At 31.7% G+C, this 23,722-nt stretch overlaps 1 protein-coding gene across 1 annotated transcript in view; it reads right to left on the bottom strand.

Annotated features, from left to right (window-relative positions):
- LOC149898557 (protein Wnt-7b-like) overlaps positions 1–23,722 on the bottom strand; it is a 76,188-nt gene that overhangs the window by 10,439 nt on the left and 42,027 nt on the right. Inside the window, exons 3-6 of the mRNA XM_090115048.1 lie at positions 17,364–17,495; positions 16,586–16,683; positions 4,814–4,925; positions 4,134–4,290 (exon numbers count right to left, since the gene is read on the bottom strand). Of these exons, the coding sequence (XP_089971174.1) occupies positions 4,134–4,290; positions 4,814–4,925; positions 16,586–16,683; positions 17,364–17,495 (499 nt within the window). The remainder of the gene's footprint in view (positions 1–4,133; positions 4,291–4,813; positions 4,926–16,585; positions 16,684–17,363; positions 17,496–23,722) is intronic.

The raw sequence follows: 23,722 nt of genomic DNA, 5'->3' as shown, positions 1-23,722 counted from the left end.
AAATGCAGACATAAGAGAAGACGTTAAACATCCCATAATAATCAGGGAAGCACCTATCACTGTACCGCAACCAAATTTAGAATCTCTTAAATTAACACATTTATCTCGTTGGCAATATTGTCAAAAAATGTTAAATGATTTTTGGTGCCGTTGGCAAACTGAATATTTGACCAGTTTGCAACAGCGAACAAAATGGTTGAAGAAGAATGATGAATTTAAAGTAGGTGATGTTATTTTGATTAAACAACCTAATTTGCCACCTGGCAAATGGGCATTAGGGCGTATCACTGCCAAACACCCGGGGCCAGACGGTTTCACTAGGGTTTATAGTGTTAAGAGCGGTGATAGTATAATAAAAAGAAGTGTATCTAAATTATGTTATCTTCCTATTAATACAGATATCAATTAATCATTTAAAACAAGCGAGTCAATTCATTTCGCATGTAATTGTTCTTTTGCTATGGTATATGTATGTGTATTTGATTAATTTTATTATAAAGTGTAATGTAAAATGTAAAACCTATCTGTATTGTTGTTATGTGTATAGGTACACAAATATTTAATATAAAACTGTCATAAAAAAGTATAAAATTGTGTGTAAAGTAAAATTATAACAAAGCCTGCAAAGATTGTGTATTTGATAAATTTATTAAAAATTAAAGTAAAAGTTATAGTATTGTAAACAAATGTTCAATGTAATAAGTACATAACATTCATATTTAAGGTATATATTGATTTAAGGTGTTATTTGTTAATTCATACAACATGCCGCTTTATTTGTAAGTTAGGGAGACTAATTTCATTGTTATTTGAAAGGACTAGTGTAGTCCTTTGGTGGGCGGTATGTTCGGTTTTTTATTAATTACGTTCACGACTAAGACGTCACTTATTACATTGTTTGCTTCAATCAGTAATAAAACAGATTCAATAGAGGAAAGACGTTTCATTTCAACACAAAAACACAGTTTATGCAAAAAAGAGCCTTATTGCCGCAACAGATGTCATTTTTGTTATTTAAACTAGTTAAAAAACAGTTTAAAAAAGTTCTGTCTTGGACGTCCGTGTGTCTGTATGTGCGGATCCTTTTTCTTGTTAACACGATAGCGACCGAAATACTTTACTAATCGAGTCTTTTTTTTTCTCTTACGCTTGAGTATGCTCAGGAATAGAACCCTTTCATTTTTCAGGGTTTGATTCGATGTGGTTTAATTGTTATTAAATAAACAAAAATAATAATTAATAAATATTTATTAAAAAAAAATTATGAGGCGTGCACTTTTGGATTTTCCAAATTATTTATCTCTTATGGCAAGTATTTTCCCAAACATTTTCCCCAGAAAATCATATTAAATAATTAAAATTTCTCACAATATTTATTATTTTTGAACCGACTTCAAACTTATAAGTAGCAACCCTATTTCACGGGTAGCCCTTAGGGTAATTGCGCCCTTCGACACACGTAACATCGTTTCGCACAATATCATAATTGGACCCCCTGGCGTCAAAGTCGTCGAACGAATATATTAGGAACAGTTTGGGCCTATGTAAATCAACTTTGGATATCTATGTAATACTTTTAATATATAATTATTTCTGGAAACTTTGATCTCTACAAAGGTAAGTAGCAGGTAGGTTACTACTATTATGGTATGATTTTTTGCTTATTATGTTTTAACTGTACCTACAACTCGGTTACAATATCTGTGGACCTCGCTGGAATGCGGAGCCCCTTCCCGTTCCCCTTTACTTCCCCGCGCTCGCCCGCGGCGCGTCATTACGGTTAGCAATTTCGTTGCGTTCGCGACGTGACGTCATCGAAGCCAGGTCCACAGATATTGTAACCGGGTTGTAAGTATATTGCAAAAATTTGAAATTTAGGAAGTGATGTGAACTTATAAATAATATTGATTAAATATATTCATTCGTTGATAAAACATGTTCGCCCAACATCCTCACTGTAATTACTTTGAGAATTTGCGACCCATTATTATGAATGATAAATAAAAATAAGAAAAGAACCTTGAAAGCCTTTTCTGGAGTGCTTTATACCTATATCAAGTGTATTTTATGCATTTTGTTCAAAACCTATATTAATTCTACGACGAAATGTATGCAGTCCCACACAATCTATTTAATACTAGCTGCTCCCCGCGGTTTCATCCCCTTGGCTCCACTCCTGTTGGTCGTAGCGTGATGATATATAGCCAATAGCATTCCTCGATAAATGGGGGCTATCTAACACCGATTTTAAATCGGTCCAGCAGTTCCTGAGATTAGCGCGTTCAAACAAACAAACAAACTCTTCAGCTTTATAATATTAGTATAGATTTACCTACGCAAAGTTCTATATCACTACTTAATTTTACGCATTTTGTTCAAAACCTTTATCAACTCTACGACTAAATGTATGTAGTCCCACACAATTTATTTAATATTTACGCAAAGTTCTATATCACTACTTAATTTTACGCATTTTGTTCAAACACTTTATCAATTCTACGACTAAATGTATGCAGTCCCACACAATTTATTTAATATTTACGCAAAGTTCTATATCACTACTTAATTTTACGCATTTTGTTCAAAACCTTTATCAATTCTACGACTAAATGTATGCAGTCCCACACAACATCGTTTGATTGAAAGCTAAAACGTCCCTTGCAATTTGTGCACCGTTCAAGGAAATCATTCGAAGAAATTGCTCCAATATTACATTCAAAGATTATACACTTAGTTGGAATGCTTCACTAAACTACATTAAACGTATGTGGTAGTTAGATGTTTCTTTAATGGTTTATTTGATTGCTGTGCAATTATTACTAATGGAGCGAAATCTTTTACTATTTATATGAAACGGTTTTTAAATGCTCGATGGGTTTTAATGACCAATCAAACAGATACAGTCATATTAGGCGCAAATCATACTAAGAATTAAAAAAAAATAGGGTTCATCTATTTTTTTCAAGGTTTATAATTTATAAATAATACATTGACGCACTATAAACAAAAACATTGTTTATTGTACTTTAATAAAATAAACTAATGCCACAGATAAAATAATATTGTACATGTACGAATACTACTGTGAAAAATATATTATTACTAGCTTACCACTAGCGCTTTCGCACGCTTTGTCTAAAACCTAACCTTCTTCTTGACTCACTCTACTTATCTATTAAAAAAACTGCATCAAAATCCGTTGCGTAGTTTTAAAGATATTTTAAGCATACAAATGGGACATATGGACAGACAGAGAAAGTCAGAAAGCGACTTTGTTTTATACTATGTACTTAGTGATTATTTTTTGAATACGTCTAATGTCTATGTACTCGTTATTATAATAATGTAGAGATATTTGTTCTAACAAAATATATCGCGTATCAAAATAACGGATATGTCTTGTTATGCTCATTGCTTGTTACTGGTTTATCTATGGAGGAAATTATGGAACAAATCGATGAAATAACTTAGAAATTACACGCTGTTTGAAGTAACTGGGTTATAACTTATAAGTATATTTCTAATGACAGTGTTGGAGTCTGTGGTTGGAGTGAAGATTCAATTGCACTATTTTTAAAGTCAATTACCTACAAGTAATGTAATGAGTTAAATTCACAGACATTTAATGTATGTCTGTGGTTAAATTAATTAGAAGATCGATTCTTTAATTGTATACTAGTAAAAATTCTTTAAAATTTATATGTTTACTAGTTAGCTGTGCATTAAGCTTCGCCTGTGATCGAAGATTGGTGATACAAACTCAGAAAACTTTGTGGGCACATGATCAAATACATAGTTTACGATTCTCCATACTCTATAGGATATACAGACAAACATTCATCCATATAGATTTCAATCTTATATTATCTTTTTGACATTATTTGTGGCACAATACATATTTTATATATTGGTCCAAAAAACAAACATTATTTCTCACAGTCTATTTAAATCTATATACTCATTGAAACAACAAACACTCTAAACTAAGGGTGTAGGTACTAGTCCAAAAAAAAAACAAATAATAGGTATTTCGCACAGCCTTTACTCAAATCTATGCACTTTTGGATTAATAGACATTCATACTATAGGGTGCATAAACATGCAAAAAAGGTGTATAATCTGACCTCGCTCACCTTCCTTCCCACTCGGTTATTGTGTAGATTCATCAAGCTCCTCGCATCAGATTCTATCTCCCTGGAGTCAAGGAAGCGTCTCGCGAACCTGGCTCCATAGGCTGCTTCACCACAACCACCCCATTGGAATTGGTCGGATGGACTGGGAGCGCGGCGTCTAGGAGAAATCAGTACATTTTGAATTTGGTATTTTTGGTTGAATGCATTCAAATCCTACTAATATTATGAATGCGAAAGTTTGTGAGGATGGATGTTTATTACTCTATCACGCACATACACATATATTGAACCGATTACTATGATATTCAGCTACCTACCAAGTACCTAGGTAGCTGAAGAACCAGAATAAGACCTATGTCTTATTATTATCCGGGATAAAAAGCCTATGCTTTTTATCCCGGATATCCCACATGAACGGGAACTACCTATGTGGGGTTTTCTTTGAAAACGCGGACGAAGCCACGGATATCTGGTTAATAACAATTTAAAAGTTCTTTTGAAGTGTAACGTCGTAAAGTGTGTCTTCTTTAGGCGCGTTGAGAGTAAAATTTCAAGGTCGCTTCATGGACTCGCGACGATTTTTGTATCTTTGAATCTTGCAAAAGAAGTTTCACTTCTGACACGTGTGCTCGGCACACACACTCTTTTTAGTGTACCAAACTGTAGTTGTTTAAACTTACCGATTAGAAGAGCATCCGCAAGCTGGCAAATCGCCTCTCGCGCAGGCCGTGCTGAGCGCATGCGTGACTCCAGCTGATGTGATTGCGTATGTAAAGGCGGCTTCTCTTGTGGCTGCAATAGATTTAATATTCAATATGTTTGTTGTTGTGTATAGTTAAACATGTATTAATGAAAATTTTGGTCGGGCATGCTGAACAAAATTTAAAATTTACTTGGTGGATTGGTTTTTCTACGTTATGTCCTGAAATTTTACGCAATTCTAAGCTTTTCTTATCTTTTGCGGAAAAATAAAATAATTTGGAAAATCCAAAAGTGCACGCCTCATAATTTTTTTTAATAAATATTTATTAATTATTATTTTTGTTTATTTAATAACAATTAAACCACATCGAATCAGACCCTGAAAAATGAAAGGGTTCTATTCCTGAGCATACTCAAGCGTAAGAGAAAAAAAAAGACTCGATTAGTAAAGTATTTCGGTCGCTATCGTGTTAACAAGAAAAAGGATCCGCACATACAGAACTTTTTTAAACTGTTTTTTAACTAGTTTAAATAACAAAAATGACATCAAAAATATCATGAACGTTAAAAATAGTGTTTTTTCTTAATATGTGTGTGTATGTATTATCTTACAAGTGCAATGTATGATACATAAAGACATTTTAAGTTTGAAAAATCAGATGTTTTGCGCGAAGTGACAGTAGTACCCACCTCAACGCTTCGCTTATGAGGCGTGCAATAAAGTGACTCGTAATTTGTAAAATAACTCGTGCTTTTTTCGATTTCGTTGCTAAATGATTTCTGTCTGATTTATTTTTGATTAATATTTAATTTGGACCACTAACGCTATGCACTAATGACTAATACAATAGCCCGAGCCGAGCTATGAAATAAAATAAAATTAACAACAAGATGGCGTCTTGACTTTTGTATTCCTTTTTTAAAAATATGCATATCTTTTTATTACGTTTGGAATTAGAACTATTGTGTTAATTTGGTTGATTATGAAACTTTATTGATTGGAATACGTGAACTATAAATAAAGTGTGATCGTGGGAACGGTCAGACGTATGATATTTATCAAGAAGCTGTCATGTCGGCGTCTCTGTAATGAGTCAATTAGGAGTCGATTGTAAGGTTATGTTTACTTGGTTTTGAGGTTTAATTTGTATACATAAAGGTTGAGCACTTAAGTTTCTTAATAGAAAAGACACAGAAGATTTTACAGGCTTCGTTTGCTACATCACTACATAGTATAAAACTAAAGCCTCTTTCTCTCCCTATGTCCCTATGTATGCTTAAATCTGTACGCAACGGATTTTGATGCAGTTTTTTTAATAGAACGAGTGATTCAAGAGGAAGGTTTTAGTATATAATTTATATCTTAGCTGAGTATCTTAGTACCAACTATGTTTGCTTCTTTTCGCAGTGATACATCTATTTTGCGAAAAATGTGGGTAATCCACCAGGTAAGATTTTTCCCCTATCAATTATTTATCGTGTATTCCAAGTTCCAACGATATTAAAATTACCTATACTTGTTATACTTTCGATAAATTTTTAAGTTCAACACATTTTGTCTTACATTTTCCTAATTAGTTGTAACAACTGTAGAATTTTCCACTGTTAAAAAATAAAATTGTCATTAAACGAAGCAGAAAATAGTGCGTACGTATACGGTATATATATACGGTTTAAAATTTTCTTCAGTGTTATTTTTACGCGTGTTTATTAGTTTTGTTTACCTTTTGTACGTTAATTCAATATTTATACAAACCTTTGTAACTATTGTAAACAACCTAGTATCAAATTGGTTAATCATAGACACTTTGCAAGTGTCTCCCAGATCATAGACAAGGTAAATGTAAATAAAACTAGTATTTATTAATGGCTGGGGTTGATATCCTGATACTGAAACTTGTTCACGGGTGAGACAACGTATTTACATAAGTGATGATGACTATATTGAGAGGAGAACGTTATAATTTTATAGATTTAAAACCTTGTGAATAAATAAAACCTATTTAATCGAGAGATAGGTACTCTATAATTATAATAAGGTATTATGACGAAAGTACAGTTTACAAATTAATTTTTGCCATTAAATTATACATATCCAAAATCTGTTTGAGCGTTTAGGAGGTATGATGGAATAAATATACTAACATGTACGTTATGTATTTACTTCAGGCTTCACGATTTAGCTTGACTGGTAGGAGTAAAATTACGTTAAAATTTAAACATATTCGAGTTTAAAATGCCTTTAAATACAATCTTAATAAAAAAAGATATCGGAAATACGGAATTCGGATACTTTTCTCGAAACAAAAGCTTTTAGAAGGCTTTTAGGTTTATATATTAAAGCTTCATAGGTTGAGTGCATGCTTAATATGAACTATGTTGTAGGCAATAAGTATGAATAAATAACGTTTTATATTAAGTGCTTTATTCCATTATGTATCAATAAAATATTAAATCTCACAACAAAGTTACAAAGGTGTTATTTCCGTATGAAGCTACGCAAGGAGGTTGGGTATCCCCACTTATAAATATGACAGTAAAACCTCTTTATAATATGGTAAAACTATCATAAGTCCGTATTATGTCAATTAAAATGTATGTATATGGCAATAATTAAACCCCCAAGTCGTGAACGGATCATAATTATTGACAGATTTATGGCAATACCATACAATTGTTTTGAATAAATGAATTTTCTATGCAATCAAGATAATGTTTGAAATCTTAATTAGTTGAAACAATAATAAATACATCAAGATGTTATTGCAATGGGTTCATAAATATGAAAGATGTGTACAGGTGTTTGTATAAAGCCCTTGTATGTTCCTCTGTTGAAATCGTTATTTTGGTAGGTAGATAGATATTTACTATACTAATATTATACAGCTGAAGAGTTTGTTTGTTCGAACGCGCTAATCTCAGGAACTACTGGTCCGATTTGAAAAATTCTTTCGGTGTTAGATAGCCCATTTATCAAGGAAGGTTATAGGCTATATAATATCATCACGCTGAGAACAACAAGAGCGGAACAATGCGTGTGAAACCGCGGGGCACACCGCACAGCTAGTATCCTATAAGAGAAACAAAATCGCTATCAAGACAGATTATTCTAAAAGCGTTAGCTTTAGATGTTTCTATAGCATGTTTTTATTTACATTTTCTTGGAATTGTGTTATTTTTATTTGTAGCTCGTACGTAAATGAATATTTTAATTATTACTATATTTTAATTTACTCTCACATTATCGTTATTAAAATCCGAAATTTTAACGTAACTTTTCTGAATGGAAATGATGGATATAATTAATTAAATTATACAATATCTCCCAAGTGAATTTACTTGAATTTTTAGTTGAGAATTCTTAATATAATTAATAAATTTAATGAATCCGGTATTCCCATAAGAACTGAACTTGGATTTTTACTAAATTATCATGTAGCATAGCATTTCACACTCCATCTTTTTATACATTTAGAAATCCAGATTATATAATGCTGTTAATAAAATAATGAATAATTTAAAAGGCTATACAGTACATGGATAAGGTAGCTATGAAAAGTGAAGTCCCGTGTCCCTAAGTGGGGTAAAGGGGCAGATCTTAGAGTATAGATAGTATCTATAGAGTGCGAACAACCAAGTGGGAACAGTAGGCACAGGTGGGAACAACACGACGCTCCCGCCGCGCGCGCTCGTAGTCGTGGTTGAGCGCTGACGAAGTGCGTTGCTCTGGATTTTTATTCATATCTAGGAATAAACATGGTGGAATGTGCAGTTATATCTTGCAAAAACGATACTAGAAAATACACAAAATTGAAATCCAGTTTCACATTTCATCAGTAAGTCGATTGTTATACTTATTTTTATGAAAATAAATTTAGCATCGCGGGGGTGAAGGGGAGGTGGGAAGCGGACACGCGCAGGCTCGCTCGCGCGCCTCACTCCCGCCACGTGATCGTAGTGATGTGACCTGACCAACGCTGTACTCGATATAAAGTTTACTAGAAGAACTATATTTTAACAAATTATTTATTTAACTTAAAAATTAATACTCTTTTAAAAATGTATTATGAATAAATTTGTGGTGTGTTTTGTATGATACACTTTCTAATATTATGAATGCGAATGTATTACTTATAGTGTAAATGTAAAGTATGTAATGTTACGATATATTTTCTGAACCGCTAAATTGATTTTGAAGATTTTGATTGTAGAAAGGATAAAATTAAATAAAAAAATTGTTATCATATAAAATATTATTTAATATTAATATCATTTTAAATTATTAATTATTTCTTATTTTTATTTAACATTTTTAAAACATTATTATTATTTTTTGATTTATTATTAAAGAAATAGCACTAAACCCGATCTTTTATTTTATTAACTTTATTATTTAAAAAGTACTCACTTTTTCTGATATTCCAATTAAATATATTTTTTTAAAGTACTCATAATTAATACAAGAAATATTCAAATGGAATAAACAAACTTTATTCAGTTGGTAAAGAAATTTAAAAATACCTACATATTTATACTTTATTCATATATTTTCCTTTAATAACTTTTTGAACATAAAATTTACTTAATATGATACATATTTATTTACATAACTTATCGATAGTTCAACACGCAATTGATACCTACCCATCCCTATTTGTCACACACACATCTATATAGTATCTATAGCTCATCTGCCTACGATGTGCACAAAGCAATTTGTGCAATACACTCGCTCTATACTACTGTAATATATACTCTAAGGGGCAGATGCATTATGCATACATCTATTTCACTGATCGATATTCTTTAAGGACAAGTAGGTGATCAGCCTTCTGTGTCCTGCCCAAGTCCTGCCAGACCGAGACATTTTTTTTTCTTCTCCACCGGGAATCGAACCCAGGACTTTCGGTTCTACGCTCACGCGTCAACCACTGTACCAAGGAGGCGGTTAAGGTAGCTATTACAATAAAATAATTATACAATATGTTGACATTTTTTATGTCTAAACGTCTACTCATTTTTATCGTATTTTGATAATTTGACATATTTATTAGATAATAAACAAATGAGATTTATGAGAAAGTATAATTAGTTAACATCATGTTGATATTAAAAATTTGGTTTAAATTTCAAATTCGAAAGATTATTGCGTTTTGAGAAGATTAATTGTGATCAGCCTTCTGTGGCCTGCCAGACCGAGACATTTTTTTTCTTCGTCTCCACCGGGAATCGAACCCAGGACCCCTCGGTTCTACGCTCACGCGTCAACCACTGTACCAAGGAGGCGGTCCAGCCTGTATAAGTTTTCCAATAATACAGCTAAGCATTATAATAACTTTTTCTTTACTAAATATTAACTATCTTAAATTAGAATTCGCTGTTTGCTATAATTTCAATATTTTGCTTAAACATAACTTTAATTTACTTAACAGTATAATATTTCATGATAACAAAAACAAGGCTATACAAGTCAATAACTGCGTTAAAAACAACCGACTTCAAACTTGCACGTCTTGCAACATTTACAAATACAGACAAAAATGCTCATAAAATAAAAACTACTGGGCCTATCCGAATAAAATTTTTATGGGACCAATTCGACACCATCCCGCATCGAACAAAAAAAGAATCACGTAAATCGGTCCAGAAACCACGGAGTAATCGGTGTACATACATAAAAAAAAAAAAAAAAAAAAATACATACCGGCCGAATTGATAACCTCCTCCTTTTTTTGAAGTCGGTTAAAAACGGACATAAATATTACAAACACAATTAATCAGTGTTCAATTAAGACATTATTACCGTTTCATTTCGTTCGTGCTACCTCTGACCTTTGATTATTGTGAAAATATCGATTGTAATTTATTTGTTTTAATTAAATATAGTGTTTTAGACTTATTGTGTCTGTGCCTTTATATATAGAAGCTTTTGCGATAGAAAAAAAATCAAATTATTTTTCTTGTAAATCTAAGGCTTTGTTCATATCGTTTGCGAAAATAGCTTACCTACATTTTATTTCAGGTATAGCCATGGACGTATAAAAAAAGACGGACACCGTATTACGAACAAACAACGTGAAGCCACCATAGTAAGCTAGCGATCGTGTAAAGACAATAAACACGCACACACTCTCACCATAGTAAGCTAGTCGGCCGCCATTACGTCGTGAACTACCGACTGATTAACTGCGTCACTGTTTCACAAAAAATATTTAAAATGCCGTCTTGTGTGGTTAAATGGTGCCGCAACAGTACAATTTTAAATAACAAAACACAAGGGATTACATTCCACAGGGAAGCAAGTTATTTCTTTTATGTTTTAATGACAAAATTATTACGGCAAAATTTATAGAAAAAAAATACAGCCGCCATTGTCATCAGGACAGCTGTTGCCATGGCAACATGGCACACACACATGGATGTTTCGCCGCCATTACTAGGCTTCACTCAATGTTTAGGCGATATACCGTCCGTCTTTTTTTATACGTCCATGGGTATAGCCTTATCTGTCTACTGTGGCTATATCGTATACATCACGTATATCACTACTTGTATAATATTTTAGTTATGTCATCTTCGAGTTTATGGAAACTGACGTATTAAAACTTACATTTGCAATAAAAAAACGGATTTGTCTTATGCAATTATTATAAAGTCTTACAGTCTACTAAAAATCATTCTGTAATCTCTAAAACTATGCGTATTTTCCAAATATTTAACACCTAAACCACAATAAACATTTAACTTTGTGCCTCAATTAACTTTCTCTCCTAATCAAAGACAAATCACTCATTATAAGAACTGTCAATACAAACGTTAGATTGTCAAACAAAATGGCGCCAATTGTAAAGTCATTCGAACTTGTCCGTCAATTAACGTCACAACAAATAAAACAAACTTGAGTGTCTCGCGGGTGTCACAACTCACAATAGATCCGTGAGCGGTCGGATATCGTTGTCGTGCTTAGTTGTCGTGTCGCTGTCGTGACGTGTAAAACAGGACTTCGTGTATAAGAAGTTGTCGAAAATCAATAATAATTGAAAAGTATATCATTTTGTACTTTGATGAAATAAATAACTCTTTTTATTTTTATTAATTGTGTGAATGAAATAGATACGAAAAGCAACTTCTTTCAAGTTTCGTAGCAGTACAAAGATGTACAATATAAAACTAGTGGATTAATGATTCAACAAATTAAAAACGTTTTTTTTAAGCATACACCATGCATGCAATCACCACTTTACAATTCTTAAGTAACAATTTTATTTTTATTTTAACGTACTTTTAGGTCTACGAAACCTAAAACTCAATTCTTATAATGTAGATATTATGATTAACATACGATTATTGGATCAACGTGATATTATAACGGGTAATATTATAAAATTGTATATTGCCTCAATGGGAGCAACTGTTTAAATTTCACAGAAAAAAAGGGAAAAACTTGTTCAACATAAATCATTAGTATCGAAAATCTTACCGCTCTGTAAGTAGTTTGTTCATACAGCCTCTAGTCCGACTTCCAATGAAATAAAGTAGATTTTAAAAGCTAGTTAAACTCATGTATGTTACGGAACTATGATGTTATTAAACGAGCGACAAATTATATCCTCACACACTCACAAGGTAATGCGTAATTTTGAACCTATCAATTTTGATTGATAACATTCTAAAGATTGATTAAGTTTTTTGCGTGTGTTTCACGTACAAATAGATTAATCATAATTTAATCGACCCGTTCGTTTACTTTACGAGTTTTTTTGCGGGAAATCAACGATCTGTCAATTATTATTAACCTCATTTTTATTGCGAAGGATCAGCGCTTTTAACACTTTAAATTTATCTCTATTTACATATAAATCATTATTTCCTTTAATCACGGCACGGTTGGACCGATTTCGGTAATTTTTTTGTGTTTGCGATTGTCAAAAGGGATCTTACGATAAAACTTGAAAAAATTAAGGTAGTAGTTAAATAAATTAAGCAAATTTAATGACATTTAAACTTAATGTGTTTGAGAGTTCGCGCAATGGCGGGACAAGGTCTGTCGGGTCAGTATAAATTAGTATTTTTGAAACATTTGGATTCTATTCATTATTATATAATATTACAAAAGAAATAACTATTCACTACACACTATTATTCGTAGCAACTATGGTTTCATTTTTACGATACATAAATCGTTTACAAACATCGACCTTCCGACATCGTTACGACAAATCGTATATTATAAAAGCGTTGAGCAAACACAAGTCAATTAGCCGTGCAGTATAAATCACAGGTGTCAATGTGGGTGTGATATCGTACGTTTATTTGCTTTCGTGAGTGTGTGTTTTTTTCTTATTTGTATAACAGGAATATGTAAATAAAAAGGTTTTAATGAGCGTGTCTATTAATTTGTTGATTTGTTAGCGATATTGTGTGATTGCTTTTGACTATATATCTTCGAAATTATTGTATGTTTATTTATAAGCCTATAAAGTAAGTTAATGACGATCAAAACGAGTGTTTACCACATAAAATTGGTTTATTTATTTTGATTGTATGTATTTGTATTGGTAACTAATAGGAAAACCGTAGCGTATATATAATAATAACTTGTTAGGTAAATGATTGAAAAATTGCAATTTGATAAAGATTCAAGGAAAAGGAGATTTCATTTAAATAATGAAGTGTTTTTTGTTTTGCGATAATTTTCCTTTGTTCACTGTGTTTTCAGTTTAACCGTGTAAAACTTGTGAAGATTACATGTTTCTATTTCAGTGATTTAGCAGTTTCGGATGCCAGCATATTAGTCGAGGTATATAAAACATGTAGTTATTTGTAGCGAATGGTAGCGCTCAGTGGTGTGGAACTCGGACTTTAAATCGATGTTGGGGGTTCGAGACAAGGCGAGCGTGTAAGAAATAAATAGATTTTTCAATTTATCTGCGCATGTTGATAACATCACCGTTCAAGCGGTGAAGTAAAACTTCATGAAGACACCGACATGTCGCAGAATCAAAAGTTCGACATGTGACATCTGCCAACCCGCACTTGGCCAGCGTGGTGGTTTATGGCATGTATCCTCATAGGAGGCCCGTGCCCTGCAGTAGGAATAATTATTGGCTTACGATGAAATGTGTGTTGGAAACCTTGGTGTTGACAAATACAATAAAATCAGTCATAGAGGTGTTTTCCTCATATATTGATTTCCGTGAGACTTAATTATTTTGAATATTTATTTCACATGACAACAATGTCGTCTATGCACAGTCGAATTAGCAGAGGTCAGTGACATTGTTCCGCGGTCGAAAATCTTCGGTTGCAATCTTAAAATGTCACTTTTGACATAATTTATTACGAACATAAAACTATGAGAGCGAACTTAAAATTTTGTTGGCATTCATAGAATTTTCTAAGAATACGTGTTGTTAGGTGCTGTTCTTCATCATTTAATAATATTAATACAGGGGCACTTGATTGAAATTTAGTTACCTAAAATGCATATGCATGCAAATGCAGTAATTTGTGTCACAGTAAACCCTGTTGGTTTTCTTTTATTCTTTACGAAGGTAACGTCAAATTTTGGGCCAAACGTTAAAATAACTTCATTGTAATTTTTGCACATAGATTATGGTTTCGAGTGCCAATCACTGAATAGTCTTTTGTGCAGGTGCTATGTGAGTAGTATTGTAGTCCATACTGAAGTCTATTAAGCTATGCAAAGCTTTTTAAATTAATTCGAAACTAGTTACGATATTGATAAATTATGTCTGATATTTGCTCGATTTTTGATGATTCGATAATAAATAGTAATATTATATTTCTATTAAACATTAAAAAGGTTGACAATATCTGATTTAAAACAACTGTTATAAAAACCAGCTGTTAATCTTAGTTCGATACTGGTTTTATGTTATTATTAATCACTTTATAAGTGTATCTATTCACTTACTTTTATCAAATACGATGTATCGTAGGACATAAGTTATCGCAAGTAAAGTAGCTTTTAAGTTTATGTAAATGGGGCTTTTTGCAAAAATGTTTATAATTTCAAAGGAAAAATATCAAATTATATTCGGGATATATTTAAGTATTAGAATGTTCTTTTATGTTTACTTTCTGAACGTAATAATCATAGGTACTAATAATAAAAAAAATCCGAGAGCTTTTTGTAGAGCTTTTTACGCGAAAAGCTCTAAAGAGAAATTTGCTGTACCTAGTCATGTAATCAATACGCTTTTTGTTATGTTTTTCAGTTGTCTAATTTTCACATAGGAATCGCGACAGGAAAGATAATTTTTTTAAATATTTATTATGCAAAATGTAATGTGTTGAAAACCGAGTGCATTTGTTTCACGTGCATACTTATGCACTATAAAAATACTAATCTCCTATATCTTGTCTAAATCGACATTCCTCCATAGCCGAAAATCATTAACAACTTACTATTATTACTTGGTAAGTATGAGAAATCTTTAATTGTAGGTATCACTTTATTACCAAAGAAACCAATAAATAATACCACGTTTAGTATTTACCCCCCACTGTTATACTTCCCACAGCAAAACAAATAAGGAAAATTTGTGATTTTATTAATCTGTTGCTTCATAATATATTGATTAAGAAAAAAGTGCAAAAGTAACACATTTATATTATTAATACTAGGTAATCAATTCCAACGAAAAATCAATATTTGAATATGCCATACTAAACATAATTAAATTAAAATTCATTGAAGTAGCATAGTTTATTTATAGAGCGTGCCAAATTGTTCAATTTAGTAGTTTATTTTTAGAGCGTGCTATGTTATTATTAGTTATATTATAGCCAATAAAAAGAGGAAAATCACATACATTTCGTGCGGGTAAAATACTTTATGTTGGATACTACAATATGCTTTTTTATTTGGTGTACAGTATATATAGAGCATGGTTTATAATGCGAATTCTCACATTTATGTTTTACGTGGCGTTTGCTTTGACCATAATCCTACCTATTATAGTAATTTCATACCCACAACTAGTTACCACTACATGTAAAACAAAATAGTGTCACACGTGTCAGAAGTGTCATTTCTTTGGCAAGATTGAAAAATACCAAAATCGTCGCCTTACTCCATGACGTGACGGTATTGCCATGACGCGAGTTTAAGTTTTACTCTCAACGCGCCTAAAGAAGTTTCACTTCAAAATAATAATTTCATTTACCTTATATTAAATTCAATTCTATGTCAATGAAGATTTAGATTCATAAAAAAGACGAAAAACAACGGTACACCCAAATTGAATTTAAAATATTATGTATACGTAGGTTTTTTACGAGCAACCCCACAGAGACAGACTAATTTAATTTAATCAGGCCTACTATTCTAGTATAAATTATCATTTATAATGTTTTTTTCGTAATGGAATTTAGGAAATGTAGAAAATACTATGAAACTTGCTAATTGGAATGTGTCGGAAGGTGTTTACTACGGAAACAACGTAAAAGATATAATTTTATCTGTGCCATACTTTTTGTACTTATAAAGCACGACCTTAACCTACGTGAAATTTCAATATTCATTAACAAAGATATAGGTTAAAAGCAATAGTCGATATTTTATTAAATCAAAAAGTAATGACTTAATTATTTAAGCTAACCACCAAAACCCACATTAATATACAAAACACATGCTGTCTCAGAATAAATAATCTAATACTAATTCTTAACTTTATCATATTATTGTAACAGTTTACTATAAATACATACAAATATATACTTACCCAAAGGCATGACATGACCGAAATCATTGCCGTCTCCTATGCCCGTACAATTCCACCTGTAGCCTCCTAATTGTGAGCGACACTCGGCATACGCCATTCTAGGGAACAAATATTGGTAAGTTTAAAGACATTAGCATAGTGCATTGAAATCTTATTTTAATTTCATTTAGCTTATGCCTTATTGACGCACCAAATTTCACAAAGACGTAAGTTTTATTGATTTTACGTCACTTATAAATAACAGTAAACTGTTAAATCTTAATATATATTATAAATCTCGTGTCACAATGTTTGTCCTCAATGGACTCCTACTTAACCGATTATAATAAAATTCGCACACCATGTGCAGTTCGATCCAACTTGAGAGATAGGATAGTTTAAACATGTAGGTACCCCGGGCGAAGCCGGGGCGGACCACTAGTTGTATATAGGTAGTTATTGCTTTTGATAATATGAAGCAGTATTTTAATATTTGTTTCAAAAGGTGTGTATGTTTATAAACACCAGTCGCTTAGCCCGTGTTTTCTCAAGAAGAAAAATATATGTTACCTAGGGGAATTAGTCGGCTTTTTCACATACCTATTATTAAAAACTTGTGATTACAACTGATCATCACCTAAAGCAAGTCTTCTAAAAATGGCTTACCAACTTACAAAGGGGAAAACGTACCTACACATTACATAAACTTTTGTAGACGCAAAACGTGTACAAGTGGATTGCCAGCTTCCAAATAAGTAAGAATACTCTACTAAGAAGAAAATACTCTACTTCACAGTACCTCAAACCATCCCCCACAGCAGCGATCGCGGCTGGCGACGACCGGCACATGGCCCGCTGCTTGTCCGTCAAGCCGGCGACTCGTGCGCACACCAAGTGCGCTCCTAGCGACACGCCGCCGCAGAGGATGCTTCTGTTGATTAGTGGAAGGATCTTAATAGATAGATAGATAAATTCAAAGGACACAAAACGTAAATTACAATTACAAAAAAACATAGACCAAAGCACAGAATAAGAACTAGTAAATGTCGATAACCAAAGCACACAATAGATAAGACGGAATTTAAAAATAATTATACAGTCTTTAATAGCCGGGTTAACACCTCCCTGAGTATATATTATGTTCTGTGGTTTACACAGGCTTCTCGCTCTTTGTTGACATCTGCAGTCAGTCATTGTAATTCTGCTATTCCAATGGGGACAGACGAAAAAAATATTATGATTAGATACAAATAATGAAATTGGAGGGTAAAAGGTGGAAATACTTTTACGAAGCTGGTTTGAGTTTATATATTATATGTGTATGTGTATCAGTTAATTTATAATGTTGTTTCAGCGATATTGTAACGGAATTACAGTTTAGTTCAACTTTCGTCAGTACCTTCTTTTAACAGCTAACCAAATTGGTAAGTAAATAAAACATTACAGCAAATAGGTACATGATGATTTGAAAGGAGTTTTTTTGATAGATTCTAATATCACAAATAGAAAATAATGAGAAGTAAACACCAGAAAAGGAATTATACAAATCCTCGTGACATTTTCATATATTTATATTTATGACGTTGTTTCTTAGCTGCAACGAAATTTCGTTTAAATTTCTTCACAATTTATTAGAATAAGAACCATAATCGTGTGGGTTTAGTTTAGCTGTAACATTGATTAAGATGTCTTTGTTAATTCCAACAATTAACGTTTGACTGCGACATGGGCAATTCACACAACGCCTACTGAAACTAAAAGTAGGTTTTTTTTAACATCACATGAAAGGTAAATACGGAATTTATACGTCATTTAATTCTTTTGTTGCAAATATAAAGGAAAAATATTATATATTTTTAACACTATCAAATCTGTATTTAAAATTAAAAGTCAATTACTGTACATTTATTTCGCTAAAATTCCAGAAACATTTTTACAAATAAACTTTTTAGCTTTATCTGTATTTAATAGTCATTTTTTAGAACTACCTGCTATCCCTGTTATCTAGTAGGTATCTCATAGAAAATAACGGAAATATTCACTCCAATAATTTAGTCCAATTTCTCTATAAAAATGTATATATTATAGATGATACAATAATAACCGGAAGTCCCATTGTAGTTTTGCGAACGGAACTGCGCTCAGCATTGTCTCTGTAATGAGATTTGTGCTTATTGACTGCGAAATACATATTCACGTTATAGTACAGGAGCTGGTTGGGGAATTTCTTCGTTATCTGATTTTAAAAATAGATTTGTAAGATTAGTTTATATATATTTTATATAAAACTTTCGTATCACAGTGTTAGTTGTCATTCTCATTGGAAACGGTTAACTGATTTTTATCAAATTTTATAATACGTATATAGGTATTCGATACCCTTCAGTGACAAGTAAGTCGTAGAACAACTAATTATAGGTTCAGGTAGTCTGTTTGTTATTTGCTTAAGTTATTACAAAATTATGTAAAAAAAAAAATGATAGCTTATAAAATATTAATGTAAACAGTTACTTGAATTATGGTTCAATTATTTAGCATCCTACACACCTTATTAATTCGTTATTTATTAATCCAATTAAACATTTATTCCTAAAGAAATATTATACTTCCTGACAAGGCTGTGATAGCCTTAACTGTTAGATACATTTAATTGCTTGTAATCAACATATCCATAAGAAGATGTATATGAAATCATACTCATTATCAACTGCTTTTGTTGGAAAAAAAATTCATTATATGATATAACAACATAATATAACCTAAAATTTAAAAATATACATTTTTATATTCAAGAAAAATAGTTATAATAATACAGTTTTTTCTGCAATGTCGCTCAGAAAATCAGTTTCAACCTAGACTCAGGACTGTTCATAAAAATACATATAAGATAGCATACGTGTAAACACAACCGTCTCCTATACTATAGTGGTCAATATGCATTGTTATGAAGTTATCTAGTTCAAGTCACAGTTAGTAATGAATGTCACATTAGCAGTAAATGGTACCAATTGTTGAATTCAAATACACTACCGTTTATACAAATTATTGCGAATGACATTTGAATTTGAATTTAAATAATCGAGGATTTAAAGTGCTTCGGATGGATGGATGCATCAAAAACTCCGTATATGGATATTTATGTTATAAATTGGAGACATCTATGTTTATTTGTACCAAAGAAGCCCCGAAACTACTAGTCCGATTTTGAAAATTTTCTCATCAACACAAGTCATATTTCGTTGCATTAAGTATATAAAATTACTATTTAATTTTGTAAAATATCTGTTTATTTAGATAAATTTGACCCAGGAACCAGGCACTAGAAAACTAGATTGTTGTTTGACACGATTGTTATTTTAAGGCCATTTTTCAGGCTTTTTAATCTGACATTAATATGACTAAAATGCACCGTCGATTCAGGTACAAAATTCTATACAAAAGAGAGGCCATGATTCTCTTATTAGTTGCGTTTTGGTCTATAGTTACTAAATCTATCTCATGGAGTTTAGTAATTTCAGATAAATGAACCGTCAAATTATTGCAGTCTAGTTCATTTAACTATTAATAACTTAAAGATCTTCAGTCAGAGATAATGAACTATCCATATAAGATTAATGGTTTAGAGTAATTTATTTCGGAGTAGGTTAATGGTATACAGTTATTTATAATTAAAATAACTTAATTAATTTTGACTTTCTCTCTCGGAGTATAAAATATAGACGTTAAATTTGAAATAACGTCGAAAACAAATAGAAAAGTGAATAGGCGGCGAAATTGCATCTCTGATAGTATGGCACCGTATTTAAAGTTGAGAGATTCTATATTTTGCAGGCCTACGATACAAGCTGTCTTAGTGTAGGCCTGCAGGTCATAGATATTATCTTTTAATCATCAGGTCCTATTATAATATCGTTGTATTTTTTCTGTTTAATTAATTGAAGATAATGATTTCTATGTATGTATTTAATTTTATAGTTATGGTGAATAAATGATTAAAAATGATTATGATTATTTTTCTTCATTCCTCAATATTACAAATAAAATAATTTCAACTTTTTCCCTCACTTCCTACGAACTCATGTCGTCCATAACTCTATCCTAAATACTTAAGCTTTCTATAAATCGCATTTAACGATAACAGTTTTTACCAGAATCGTGATAAATAGCAGGAAACATAATTTCTCTCAATCTATAACGAATACGTCTAAACCGGTGTTACCCACTCGAAGCCTGTCCGTCTATTCTGATAGTTGTATGAATTATATTTAAGATAAGGTAAAGTAGCATTGGTTCACTTTTGAATAAAGCTATTCTGATTGCGAATCATAGTACCAGGCTTTCAGAACATTGAAGTAGTTATCATCGAGTTAATTTTGGCAATTTACAAAAACTCGGGAACCCTACAAACTTCAACCCTAGTTCACTATTCCTTATCCTGACGAATTTAATTTTTTTTTTAATTAAATCAATAAACGATTTCGTTCACAAATATCGATGTCGGAAGGAGTGAAGGACGACGTCCGGTAATATCTACGTCCGCGTCCTTAGGACGTATTACCACTTCACCGGTTTAAAGACAAATTGAAGGTAAGACACAAATGCAGTATAATTCTGCTAGACGATATAATATACGATTATACGAATATTTCAAAATACACATGCGTTTATTATGTATAATACTAAATCTAATTTTATAAAATCTACTATTATAGTCCTATTGTACTAGGTACCTACACGTTATTTTTGTTAACAGCTCGAACAGATAGAAAATAGGACATAAATTATTCAAATCTGCATTTTTGAAGTTAAAAATACGTTGATTACACGTGTTTACAGATAAATACCTATTGATGAAACTAAAATTAATAGTCCGTACTATTAATATTGGCTTTAAAATGAAATATGTATGGAGCCAGTCTGCCCACGCCAAGGGCCAATTAATTTGTGATTTATTGACTGAAAATTGATTTTATTTATTGTACGCGATAATTGAAGTGAATATTTTAAAGTTTTAGCAATATTTGAAACTTGGCAAATGTGCGATTGTAAGAATGACTCTATGAGAACGACTTTAATCTAATATAACGGTATTCATAAACAATGGACTGTCGTATATTCAAAAGAATTGTAATCTTTGTCAATTAAATCCCACCAAAAACATTTTCATGTAAAATGTTGCCAAGACGAGCCCATATGACTCGCACTGTCAAAAAGTTATCAGATCTCATGTAGAGCCAAGCTTCTAACACTACACGCCCTAACTCTACAAGGCCTAACTTCACAAACTCTACACCCGTCAAAATATGTGGCTTGGCCGTTCGGGATCAGATATATGTATGGGATCAGATCGTGCCGTGTGTGAAAATTGTCCTGAAATATTTATTTATTTATTTAGATAAGTAATAGAAGGTTTAAAATAACAACCTTCAATTCTAATTTTTAATCCTTATAATTAGGCGTAATACACAAGAGTTATATTTCAAAGAAATCCAGTAGCAATTGATGTGTAAACTGTATAATGTGACAGCGGTTGACAGACGATACTGCCACCACAGATAACATAAACCTTATGTAATCGTTTTGTTATGATTGATCTTGTTTAAAACAAATCTACTGTAATAATGAGATATATCAAATTTTTCATATTTATATCATATCTACTAGCGGTAAGGTAGCCTATGTTCTTTTTCAGGGTTTTAAGATTGTTTGTGCCAAATTACATAAAAATCGGTTGAGAGGTTTAAGCGGGAAACCGTAACAGACAGACACAGTTACTTTCGCATTTATAACATTAAGAAGGGATTTTTTTTAGTTGGCTCTTAAACTTATTAAAATCGAAAACGAACATAAACATCAAACATAGAAACAACATAACCGTAAAAAATGCACCAAAAAGGATATTTTTTGTGTGAACTCCGAAAGATCTATCCATCCTTACTCACAAATGTTTGCATATTACAAGACCTATATAGTTATTGAAAGAGCTAATTCTACTTTTTAAGCTATGTGCATGAATTAAAGACCGCAGACATAGACCGCATAACGTAGTATTAAATCTCAAATAGAAATTGGGCCAATTATATTACAGTAATGTGAATGGAGATGTGGTCACTGCACAATCTCATATTCTTCATTCTTTTGACTTGGCTTATATAAAGCAACGCCAGACTAATAAAGTAATACGTAAAAACGTTGTTTTATTACGTACGTTAATTTATTATTAATAGATATGTTATTTCAGTATTTTTGAAAATATTAAACATTAATTATTCACAATTGATAATAATTAAAAATAGTGTTTTAATAGCATCGCGCTTCTCGCTTCTTTCTTTGCGACTTTGGAGACATTATCAAAAATTCTTTAAAAATTGTAGTCTTCAAAGTAACATTCTTTAAATTTTTCAATATACGTTTTGTGTTCCCATAAAAAGGTATCATTTTAATTGGCTTTTAATCAAAATGTTTAGTGCCGAATCGTAAAATTTTAATGTTCCCAAATTCGATTTGGACTAATGAAATTTCGTTAATGTTTGTTTTCTTTGGCGGTAATTTTATGAAAGATATAAATTAAGGGCTTGTTAAATTACTTTAAACGGTAAAAAGGACAGTTCAAATTTTTCCAACCGTGTTAAATTACAGTTTCTTATTATATCATTACGAGAAACATTTTCTTTGTTTATAAAATATATGTAGGAAGGTTTGTTTTAGGTATAATACGTAGACGAACGGCTTTAATTATTTTATGGACATAAGAAATAATAATAATTAGGTAATTAGTAAAATAAATTCTAGGTAAACGATTATTGACTATTGTATCGTCAAAAGTGGTCGTTAAAATAAGATTGATACACGCTCAAAATTGTTCTTATTATTATTAGAAAGCCAAAGTACCAGGCAATCATAACTTCATATGGAGTGTTCTAAATCTAAAGTGTGTCTTTACAATTCATAATTGTCTCTTCCTTGTCTCTTCCGATGTCATAATTTTATTGCGCACAAATAATTCGAGAATATTAAATTAAATTTATTTATTTAACTCATTAAACAAAGAAACATTCGAAAAATAATAATTTAGTTTTTTTTTTCTCATTTACCTCGGCCGCACAAGTACCAGGCGCGCATATAGTCATAGGAGCTTTCGGGCACGTGCCGATTGTT

Source organism: Colias eurytheme, chromosome 22 (genome assembly GCF_061535395.1).
Source record: "Colias eurytheme isolate Ceu_HAF_F1 chromosome 22, ilColEury1 Martin Lab GWU primary, whole genome shotgun sequence".
NCBI classification, from domain to species: domain Eukaryota; kingdom Metazoa; phylum Arthropoda; class Insecta; order Lepidoptera; family Pieridae; genus Colias; species Colias eurytheme.
This window is presented reverse-complemented; position numbering and strand designations above follow the sequence as displayed.